Raw genomic sequence first — 12,744 nt, 5'->3', positions numbered from 1 at the left:
TTAGAAAAACAAATGGAAGGTGTGTGTGTGTGTATGTGTTATTTTTATCACATTCACTAGGCTAAGTGAATAATCTGTTGCAAGATCATAATAGACCTTGATAAGTAAACCGCTCAAATTTCTTCAATAAATCAGCTTCATTCTTTCAAATCTTTCATGGACTATAAAACATCCCTTATCTGTGTTATTGAAAGGCATCCTTATAATCCTGCCACATGGTGACAACATTGCTCCTCCATAGGTACAGTGCAGTAAATGAATGCTGTTACCCTAGCACAGGAGTTGTGGGTATAACAAGAATTATTAGGTGAAAATCAAGTAAGAGAGCTGGAAAAAGTAAAATGAATGCAGCCATCCTATACAACGACTTTTAAGCTGCAATATATTTGATTTTTGTTCTTGTATTAAGGTACACACTGTTACCATCTTATAACAAATATATCCAGCATTGCCTCATATTTCAGAATGCCTTCCCCATTTACACAGTTTAAGTTTTACATATTTCACTTTTAACAATTAAACAGCTTAATCAATATTGGCGTGTAAATGAAGGCGCTTTAAACGGAGGCAGAATGAAATATTTGGTGCTTATGTTTCTGTCATTATGCAGATACGTCTGCTCTTTCTCTTCTTGTCTGACTCATACCGCTATCCAATTAAACCTGTTTGAAGCACTTTTTCACTCGGTAGAACTGCCCAATAAGACTACATGAGATTGCTGTGTCAGCTATGCTCCCCTAATGTTATTGTAATTGATAACAGGGGCTCGGCAATTGCCGTCTTAAAAGCAATATAACATGAAAGAAGAAGCCTTTACAATTCTTACTTAACACTAATTGCACCATCAGAGCTTTAATTTATTCTTTGTTGTATGACATTACACCTCAGCCAGCAGTGAGGTAGTTAGCAATTTAGGCTTTAAGTTATTGTCCTCAAAGTAGTCCTGGCACTCCATCTTCCTTGTAAAAGAATTGTATTTTTGTACAGATTGTCATCAAGAAAGATTCTCTTTATTTTTCTTATGTAACGAGGATAGCGGTATAATCGTAGTTCTACACAGTGGTAATCACATAACCACATGCTACCCAACTTTTAGATATAGGAAACAGGGACACTTTTTAGCTTATATTATGTAAGCAAATCACATACCCCTACCACATCCACATTTTTTGGACCATGGGAAATGAATCCACAGAAAAGTGGTTCCTTTATATTGACTTTTTAGGAACAAATGGAATAGTTTAGAGGCTAGCAGTAGAAGGCATTGTGTAACAGAAGTGTAACAAACTTTTGTACCTGACAGCAAGAGCTTATTACACACTTTACATGAAGAGACAATGTCATCCAGTGGTATGACCTATGTATAAACTAGGATCCCTTTTAATAGTAGTTTAGGGGAAAACTATTTTACGATTTATACTCAAGTATGTATAGCATTTTATTTAGCAACTAATGTTGCTAAATAAAAATCCCAACAAAACAACTAAACAAATGTACATAAAGTAGCCTATTTGCAGATTGTAATGCCAAATTCCTAATCGTATATACTGAAATCAAATAAAAAGCAATAAAGGGACCTTTTTGGCACCTAAAAAGAGCCCAAAAAGTCCTCTTTTTTCTTTCTTATTGCATTTTATGATTTTTTTTCTACATTTGCTTTTAAAAATAATAAATAGGATTAATTTATAAGCTACCAGTGGATGGCATTTTAGTCCTCATCTAAAGTGTATAACAAACTAATGAATCTGACAGTAAGAATTTGTTACACACTTTACATAAACATTACGATGGATCATTGACCTCCCATGTCTTAGTGACCTCATAATTTTGTGGCCAATCAGTAGCGTCACACCAAAACTCTTTTTAGCTATCTTTAAGGGGGCATTGTTTACCCTCATTGTAAGGTATATTTTTTCCATCTACCTCCTGTGGTTTTGGCAGGAATTCCCAATGACCTGAAAATTACATTAAGGGATCCTTAGGGTACAAAACTAACAGTTGGCAGCATTTTGGTTGATTATTGGATTAAAGACATACAATACTATGAAATAATTGATAATCTCAATAATTTAAAAATAATAATTTTTTTCCCCTTTCTCTTATAAGAAGAGAATTCCATCTCAAAACAAAGATGACGTCAATGCCGGGCATACACTATAAGATGTATTCTCGATCCAAACAATGATCACTATGTACCTGATCGAAAATCATTTAGGAATATTTGACATTTTAATGCTTTGCACCAGTTGATAATCATTCAGAATGCCGCCACCAATTGTTTTGTACCGCTTGATGTGGCTGTCGATCACCTGCGATTTCTACCAGTGCTAAAGGAATAAAAAGAACACCCTTTTCCAATCAATGTTATTTTCCTTTTCAGTCATCATTTTTACAGAAAAGCCCTAGCTTTTATTACAATGATTATTTTCAAAATTATTTGTTTTTAGCAAATCATAACGTCTAAACTATTGAAAAGTGTGTCCTGTGTATTTCTAGCAGAAACTACTGCTCAATAGCAGAAACTACACAATACTTCCAAAATAGGTTATATTTTTATTTTCCCAGTTTAAAAATTAAATGAACTTCTGGTGAGTGTAGCTGCCTAGCAGGATACTTTACAAATATTCATGTCACGTTTATAGTACAAGCACCAAACCTAAAGCAAAATTCATGTACTTACAGCAAAGTGTCATGTAATTTGACTGCATATCAACATAATATATGACTGTGCTGTGTAAATTGTGGGCAATAATTATTTGTGGGATATGTTTTATATGTATTTTTGTAATTTTTGTGATTATGTATTTATATATTTGTGCCCTATTATGGAGAGATATAGCAGAGCCCCATTTTGATATTTCAGATCGGTAAGGCAGTTGGGCAGTACTGGAAAGGCAGTTGGGGATACTCCACCTCCTAGAGTTCCATGTAGATGTTCAAAGCCAGCATTTGATTCAGCTTACCTTGTGCAAAACCAAAATATTAGTCAGAATTTTGAATAAACATTAAACTAAACCCAGGAGAGCAGACAAATATACAGATACAAAATGCATGTATTGAGGATGATATACCTGCCAAGAGACTTTCCTATGCATCCAGTCCTGAGATTTACAAAACAGACCCTGTCTCGCTGCATAGGAGACCTGAGTTTTCACAGCAGCATTTAGGAAACATTTATCAGTCTTGTTTGTGCTTTTGTAAGCACATGAGCATTGCATTGGCTCCCTTGGCTGCTTCTCTCTCTTCTCCCCCTTTCTAAACCCTGCTGTATAGGGGACTGCAAAAAGATAGCTGGTCAAATTCAAATACTTATACTGTTTGCATTTATAAAAATGGTAATTTTATACCTACAGAACATCACTTTATCAAGTCTTTAAAAACTGTCTGGAGTTCAATTTTAACATGAACTATCTGATCTAAAGATGGGCAGATCTTTAAGTCTTGTAGCTGACATCATGGAACATAGAACATCCGAACATCTAAATCAGGGGTCGGCAAACTCCGGCCTTTAGGCCAGATACGGCCTAGCCAGTAGTCTATTCCGGCCTAACGCCCCCTGGTCGAGATGGCCTAATCCCGGCCGACAGCGGTCGGCAACCCGTGGCTCTGGAGCCGCATGCGGGGGTAAGGGGACATTCCCTCTCCTCCATATGCATTGCGAAGGAGAGGGATTTCCTTTCAGGGGCATTCTCTCTCCCCTGTATGCGTTGCAGAGGAGAGGGATTTCCTTTCAGGGGCGTTCCCTCTCCTCTGTATGCATTGCGGAGGAGAGGGATTTCCTTTCAGGGGCGTTCCCTCTCCTCCATATGCATTGCGAAGGAGAGGGATTTCCTTTCAGGGGCATTCTCTCTCCCCTGTATGCATTGCAGAGCAGAGGGATTTCCTTTCAGGGGAGTTCCCTCTCCTCTGTATGCATTGCGGAGGAGAGGGATTTCCTTTCAGGGGCGTTCCCTCTCCTCCATATGCATTGCGGAGGAGAGGGATTTCCTTTCAGTGGCGTTCTGTCTCCTCCGTATGCATTGCATTGTATCTAAATGATCCACATCTCCCTGATATTGATAATATTACCTGGATTATTGCTGTACACCACTTTATATCAATCAGATTTATTTAGATACCTGCTTAAAAATTGATGAAAACTTGTTATTTTTCCTGTATTGTTCCATTTTTTTAAGCCATGCAGGAGTGGCTTTTACAATACTGTTTACAGAAAATTTTTGTTAAAAACCAAAAACTAATAGGAGCATTACCTACTGTTTACCAAAACATGGTGCCTTTTGGTTGCTGGTTACCAGAAACTGCTTCTGCACCCATTATTGCAGTGCTCTCCAATATTTACTAAAACAACAGGCAAAGGTCTTTAAACAGCAAGGAGGGTTCCTGTTTGAGGCTTGTGGTTATTAGGAACTGCCCCTCACTATATAATCTGCTCCTCTCTAATTACTCTTTGTCCTGTCCCAGCTCCTCTCCCTTTCCTTTAACCACTCTACAAAACCTTGTAAGTATTTACTAAGGAATGATCAATGAGGATTTTTTAGCAACTGGGGTTGTTGACACCACAACCAGGATATTGACACTCGGCAGAGCAGTCCCTTTGGCTTTTTTGGATCCACATAAAAGAGGGACTTTTACAAGTGAATACCTTGCAATAAATTCATTTAATGTGCCTATAATCTTATGGGTAAGATTTTTGTTAAAATGAGTTTTCTGTCAAGAAAACTTTTACAACCCTATTTTGGACTGGTAGCATTTACAAAAAGACCTATTTGTCAATGCATGCCAAAAACTTTTCTTTCCAAGTTGTGAGAGGTTTCTATGGAACAAACTTTCTACTTTTCTAAACTGCAAGTGAAAGTTTACCGTGTAAAGAGACCTCTTTGTTCTCATGTACATCTGTTTTATTCACCACTGACTCTTTCCCTTTTTGTCATTGTACCAAACGAATTTTCTTCTTCTAAAAAAATTAATTTAGAACAAAGGATCAGAAGTGTGTGTTCTTCAATTATTGATTTGTTGCATGTCTCTTGTAGGGGAAAGTCAGATGAAGATCAGAATGAATATATTTATAGCTTGCATCTCTCCTTTAGGATGTAATCCATCTTCGTTAAATTCAGTAAAAGTGATAGATGGTATTTGGCAGTGTAATGATGGGAATCGCTCTTGCATTCCCTCTGTAAATCATAAGATATTGTCTGCTGTTGTGTAGATGTTTAATCAGCTGCTCTAGTGCCCGTTACTGATGGAACGTGAGATGTCAGAGCAGGTGAATGGCTTGTGTTTATTAATTCAATGGCAAATTAGCTTTGCATTCATTTAGATGATACCTGGTATTTGTCAGGAACTGGGAGCTTGCTCTCTGATTACGCTAATGTACTTTTGTTTAATTGCCAGTCATCTTTGAATATTCAAATGATGGTCAACTTTAAAGATCTAACATAATTAGGTGAATTCAATAAATGACTAGAAACACGAGAGAATAGCACCCCTTACTGGCTTTCCTCTCTGGACCAGCCGTGTGAGCAAAGGCCCAGGATGAGCACCTTCCTACCTAAATCGGTGTCCACACTAAAGGAAACACATTTGTAAAGCCTTCAATCGTATGTCCAGTTGTCCATATGTCAAGAACAATGAGAAGAGAATGGTGGAGCAAACCTTTACATTTCTATAGAAAAGAGAACCTCATAAAAAAAGTTAGAAGAAAACTGGGATCTATTTTCGCAGGTAGGAAAAAAAATAATTATTTTCTTCTTTTACAAGCATGAACTTCTTTTTACCTAGTTTACATAACCTACCTATACCTGTAAAACCTTCCACTAATATGAAACGGCAGCAAGAGATTTTCTAAACTAAGTGCTCACCATCAGGAAAAAAAGAAAAAAGCGAAGTGCACACCAAATGAGATTTGTATTATCATTTTTAAGAGATTTCATACTGAGCTGTGTTAAAAAGTGATACTATGTAGGTCCTTTTTTTGTAAGAAGGACTTTTTTTCCCAGTGGTCCTTACTTCCCAAAGTCTACTATTAGGAGCCATGGTTTCTGTACATTTCACTGCTGATGCTCAAAAACATGGAGTATATGGCTCCATGTAACATTAGCCTATATTTGTAATATCTAAACGAGTGGTGGTAGGTGCATAATTGATACAATGACATAATGAAATTATTATTGAGCAATAAACCCCTTACTTTTGCATTTTTTGCTGAAAGCAAGCAAGAAATAGCATGCCTTTAGAAAATTCTGCAGTATGTCAGTGAAGTTCTTTGAAACCATGACTCTTCTTAAAGGTGAATGAATATATAAATATCTGAGGTGATGTACGTTGAAGAACATTTGGATCTTCTTCATCCAACATATCGATCTGGGAGCTTTGAAAGTAGAAGCTCGTGGTTTACATCTACATGACTTTTATACAGATAAGTCTAAATGTTCAGAAGTCTTTTTAAAGTGGCTCTGCCTTTCTGCACTTCCACTTGTCAACTGCAGAAAAAAGGAAAATTATTGTTCTTTAGTAGAGATAGAATAACCTTTTCCTTTCTGTTGGTACATCAACAATTTTCTTAGGGGTTGAAGATGTAGGGTGGCATTCAGCCTACTTCCAGTGATCCAAAGGCGTCAAGGACACTTGGTCAGAGTACCAGTGGCCATTTCAATAGTTTTGGTCCACTGGTATCACTATCAAGCAATGTGAATGTAGCCATCATTTGTATCATCCAATTAGACATGGGTAAAAAGAAGTTAAAAGGAGCAAGAAGTACAGAAATGAAAATGGCAAGGGCTTATGGAATGCAGTACTTTAGAAAACATGTTTTGAATTTTGGGGTTAGCTCCGTTTTATACAAAAATATGCAACCAGTAGCCCAATAGAAAAATAGATTTGCTTATCAGATATTGCGTCACGGAACGTAAAAGCCAATAAATTAATTTAAATACCTAAAGCCCCATAAGGTAATCCTGAATGCATAAAACTCCTTTAAATATGCATACACACATCTGTCGCATTCTTGCTGTATGTTTAATTAGTACATATGCAGGGTGTGACGGCTTAGTGCGTGCAGATACATAAGTCGTATAAAATAACAGTTTGCTTTCATCAATATTTCAAGCCTATAGATATATAATATGCATGGATGTACCTATCCATTATGCTGTCAAAGAATATACAACTTCCATAAGATAAAGTAACATCTGTTTCTTCCCGATGGTGGCACAAGTGGCTTCTTGCTGACTTGGCATGAAAGTCTCAGCCGACGAGGATCTGTCAAAGTCATTTTGTAGAAAAGGTTTAGGAAGTGTCAGGAATAATGAATATGTACCTCACAGGCACAGCTAAGGTTGCAGAATTTCTTCTTCATACAGTTATGAACTGTTACAATGAAGGTCACCAACTTTGTGGATCGGCGTCAGAATAAGTGCTTAAGATAACAAATTTGTATTAAGTCCTGCCCTCTTGTGTCATTAGATTAATAAATGTCAGGTGTTTCAGGGGCTAAAAGAAAATGTACAGGCATTTTTTTTTCAATAAATGTTCTATCTTTTATTAATAGCTTTAAATCTGTTTTATTCCATTACGAACAGTACAATTGGCACTTAATGGAAATTGTTCTAATGTTCGTATCACAATGCACATAATTAATTAGACGTCCAAATGTGTTAAAATAATTATTAGCTCTTATATTAGAGTTGATTTCATGGTGCTAAGTAAAAGCTTTTTTCTCTGTCTATCCTACCTAAGCAATTTTTCTTGGTGTTAATTAGTGACTCAGTAATTTTTGAGGAATCTTGGACATGGCTTTAGCCAGACTACAGGCCTGGGTGTCATGGTCTGATTTGCTTTCCGGAAACAAGAATGTATGGATGCAAAAAAGTTGCCATTTTTTATGTTTGAATATGAATTAAAGTCTGCGGGAGTCTATGAGTTATCTTGCTCCCAGCAAGCTTGTAATGGCTAAGTATTGAGCCTTTTGCATGTCTAGAGCTGTGTTGCTAAGGGTTCCTTAAGCAATGAATGATTTGTGTCTCTCAGGATAGTGATGCCAATGATCTTTTTGGCTATCTGTAGTGGTGACATTCTGCTCACTGGCCAGCCTTGAAAAAAGCATTCTTCCCACGGACCACCACACTAATATACTGTGAGCTGTGGATATAGGAATTAGGGTTCCCTGAATACTTGAACGTTATTTTAAGGGGTTCCTCCATGTTAAAAAAAGATTGAGAAACACTGGTCTAAAGCAATGTAAAGGCCTTATTGGGCATTTTTTTATCCTGCACCCAAAGTCTAAAGCAGTGTTCCATAGAATGCTACGGTCCTCCAGAGGTTACTAGGGGTTCCTTGAGTAATGAGCAATCTTTGACTCTCAGTCAGTTTAAATGACACCAATGATCTTTTTGGCTATCCAAAATTCTTCACACTGGCCAACAATGTAAGCAGCATTTTTTCTAGTGACCACCACACTATTGTACTGTGAGCTATTGATATTGTATTTATAGAAGAGGTTCACCAGGAAGTTATTTCAAGGGATCCTCATGTTAAAACTTGAAGAAACATGGGTTGAAACGGATGGTGCACCAATCTTTTGTTAAAAAAGGTTGGTAAACAGCTAGTGTGGCTGGTTTTTATGAGGGTTATGTCATACTTTAATCAGCTTCATTGCATTGATTTTCTAAATGATATAAATATATCCTTGAAATGAAAATGAAGTAGGCCTTCCACATATATAATCAATAACTGTAAATGCCCCCACTAAATGCAGTGGTTTAATTTTTTTCACCATCAAAGGGTCAGTCATCCTTTGGTAGAGAAATTCCATTCCATGGCAGCTACTTTTATTCCTCAGGGATTTGTTGGTGGAATATTTGTGCTTACAGCTTATTTAAACCCAAAAACAAAAAGTGTAATATGTTGGGTTTTTTTCTGTAAGTACTAAAAAATGCTTGAGGATCTTGCCAGAAATCCAGTGTCCTTGCAACTTGTGTGCATTGGTAACCTGCAAAATATTTCATTTCAAGATGTCAACATTGTACTGGTTTCACTACAGAGAAATAAGCATCACCCCTCTGCCCCTGCTTTAACTGTTCACCATGGATCACCATTTATAAGCAAGGAAGTCAATTCTAATTTGAACAATGCAGTTTGACTCTATGCCATGTATAGGAATGCTGATTTTTAAGATTTGCCTATAATTCTACTTCAAATACTTTTTTTTTTACATTTTTTTTAATTTTTTAATCTAATATTATTTACTTTGGTTCATTAATTAACTCCTACACCATTGGAGTGAAAGTAGACATTTTTTTCCAGGTTGTCTGACAGCATGAAGTAATATGAATTTTTTTTCAATGGTGTTTTTAACAGATGTGGGCTCTGTGGAAGGTCTGGCTTATCACCGAGCCTGGGATACTCTTTACTGGACAAGCTCCACAACCTCATCCATCACCCGGCACACGGTAGATCAGAGTCGGAGAGGGGCCTTCAACAGGGAGGCTGTTATCAGCATGTCTGAAGATGACCACCCCCACGTCCTCGCCCTCGATGAATGCCAGAAGTATGCAAATTCATTCAAATTCTTAATAATTTATGTCTTTAAATTTTAATGCATTTTAAGTTTTCTATGAGCAGATGTTTCTTTGTAAGGATGAGCGGTTTATGAGATATTCACATTTAACCTTTTTTTACTGAATAACATATTTCTAGCAACGGGGCCAATTAGCATCTGACAGATTTCAAGTGACACCTATAAGTCATTTTTTTTATTAAATGTGTATATTGCCTGTTTTTCACTTTTCTGACAGATTATATCTACTACATTTTATATTACAAAACACGGCATAAGTTCAACATTTTTCTAGTATTTTACAGATACTGAAACAACAGCCAAAAAATGAAAGCTGCTTCATGTAATTTACTTAAAGCAGAACTAAACCCAAAAAAAAAACACATTTACCTTTAATCCTGCAGATCTGTCTATCCGTTGGGAGGTTTCTTTGGTTGGGTCCCATGTTGTCACAGTATCTGTCTTCGACCGGGCTCCGCTGACATTTTCTTCTCTCTTCTTCAGGGTTCTTCTTCCTGAGTCACCCGATTTTGCACTGCCCAGGCGTGAGATCGGGTGACGTAGATTGGGAAAAAAGATTGCTGATCTCCTTGCACATTTTATTGTTCCCCATGAAAGGGCTTCTTCTGAGAGTAGCCAAGAGCCTACCAGGATGCGTGACATAGGAATCCCAGGAAACTTTGCGCCCCCATTCTGTCTTGATTGCCGCAGCAATCAAGACAGAAGGGAAAGGTGTTCCACTTAAAAAAAAAATGAATAATCAAAATTTTTAATTTTCAAAACAAGGGTTGTCTACCCTTTTATGTAAAGTAAACATTTTGATTTTAGGTCCGCTTTAAAAGTACTTGTAAATGATACTTTCTTAAAATTATTTAAAACTTCAGTTATATTTAAGCTATATATGGAGTCTAAAAGAATCTTGTATTTCCTTTAAACTCTAATGGAAAAAAACATTATTCTTGGCCACTATGAAATTTTAGGGGTATGTAAACAACCTTTCTACTTTTGGGTGTTATGAGCTATTTTGTATTTCTCATAATGTTAAATCAACTGAAAACCAGAAGATAATGTTTGACTCTCTTGCAGTGACAAGACACATGTTTATACCTAAAAGGTCAAGCGTAGAGATTTCACTAGAGTCCATTAAAAAGCTATTGAATGATGGCACCTGTCTCAAATAAAATATACATTTGTGGCATCACTATTTAGAGGTTCTCCACTTTTTAGACCAACTTGATTTTGTTAATTAGGTCAACAAAAACAAATATTTTTTTGGTAGTAGATACTACCTGTCCTGTACAATACCCAATACCTAAGGATATGCATTAAAAGTAAATTTTCAACGATGGAAATGTTCAAATTTAACCTGCCATATTTGTATATGTTATAGACACTTTAGGCATGATTTATTAAAGCTCTTCAAGACTGGAGATGATAAAATATCATGGGAGAACCTGGACAATCCAGGAAACCTTGAATAAATCCAATGCAGAATTGGATAATTTCTGTGTTGCAGGACTGGAACATTTCAATCCAAGTTCCAAGTTTGCTGGATCATCCAGGTTCTCCCATGATAGTCTATCTTCTCCAATTTCGGAGAGCTTTTTTTAAATCAGGCCCAGTGCTCAAATATTTTGTTCATATGACCATACTACACATACAATAAGTATATACATATTCTGAATAAACTGTAAAACACATTTAGAAAAAGCCAGTATTCACCTCTGTAGCAATAGCCATATTGCTTCTGAAGAATTATAGTTAACATCAAAAGAGCAGAAATATTGTCAACATAATCATGGCAGCCTCCCTGCTAACGTACACAGAGAATGTGTTTTTAATCTGTCAGAAAGCAAGCTCTCCAAGGCTGGAAAGGATACACTTTTATCAGTGAAAATGGGTGATCCAGCAAATCTAGAATGGATCTGGTCCTGGATTCAAAACATTTGCTAGCAAATAGAAAATATTAAATCCATTACAGGTTTGCTGGATCACCCAGCTTCACTAATGAAAGTGTATCCTCTCCAGCCTTGGATAGCCGTAATAAATCAGGCCCATTGCTGTAATTTGTACGGTTGTTTTAGAATAGTATTAAGCACAACTGGGTTCAAAAGGTGAGTGAGCGTTTGTTTTAAAACTCTTTTTTTGTTCTCATTGGTTGTCCAATTTTAAATAAAGTCTAATCGGAAGTTACTTCTTAAAAGCTGTTAAAATAAGCTAAGCAACAACTGGATTTAGATATGTGTTCTTAAATCATAATGTGAATCTGAAATATGTTTATAGTGCATTTCCCGGTGTAAATCTAAACTACATAACTGAACGTCCACAGCATAGTACTAAAACAGCCCATTTTATGTTAATTATTATTCATTGAATTTTTATTTATCTTTGTGTGAAATGCAGTATATTTAATGATCCCAGAATAAAAAAGATGCTGCAAAAAACAGACGTCTCAGGAATATCCCCCATGAATCCAAAATCATCAAATCCTTAAAGGGTTTTTCAATAACCACCTCAGCTGTTTTGTGTTATTAGTTTTAAAGCCTAATGACCCATCGCCACATTATTCACGTTGAGAAGAGCCATGTGTTTGTCTAAATGAAATCATGTCAGCCTGCTCATCCAAAGCTACATTTCATTTAGTGTAATGTTGTTTTTGACATTAAAACAAATGTTAAGTTCAAGGACCATTCATTTTTTAACGTACGGTGTACTTGATACCCTTGAGGACATGTCTTAGACCACTCTTTACATCTTCTTGGAGACATAGTGATAAATGCTGCCATGGGCTATATGTTTATGTGGCACAAAGCTACACACATGAAGAAGTCATGTGTTAAATTAATATTGGAACAGTTTGCTTGAATAAAGTTAGATTTGTTGTGCTGTTTTTTATAGTAGAAAATTTCTTTGCTTTTCTAAATCTAAATATCTATTAGAAAAGAAGAAAAATTGACAATCTGGCCATATTACTTTTACCCAACCTGGACAAGGGCCAGCTTTTATTCAACATATTAACCTAAAATGTAAGTGCTGAATACTATTTGGGCCATATTACTTTTACCTAACTTGGAAAAGAGCCTGCTGATATACAATATACTAATCTAAAATGAAAGTCCTGATTACTAATATGGTTACAAATATGGTTGCATTAATTTCCCCTAACTTTTATACTGATTATATTGACAAGC

At 36.3% G+C, this 12,744-nt stretch overlaps 1 protein-coding gene across 1 annotated transcript in view; it reads left to right on the top strand.

Moving 5' to 3' along the window:
* The window catches only part of LRP1B (LDL receptor related protein 1B), a 500,403-nt gene that overhangs the window by 296,220 nt on the left and 191,439 nt on the right, over positions 1-12,744 (top strand). Inside the window, 1 exon segment of the mRNA XM_072419083.1 lies at positions 9,355-9,544. Within this exon segment, the coding sequence (XP_072275184.1) occupies positions 9,355-9,544 (190 nt within the window).

The sequence above is a fragment of the Pyxicephalus adspersus genome, chromosome 7, assembly GCF_032062135.1.
Source record: "Pyxicephalus adspersus chromosome 7, UCB_Pads_2.0, whole genome shotgun sequence".
Classification (NCBI taxonomy): Eukaryota; Metazoa; Chordata; class Amphibia; order Anura; family Pyxicephalidae; genus Pyxicephalus; species Pyxicephalus adspersus.
This window is presented reverse-complemented; position numbering and strand designations above follow the sequence as displayed.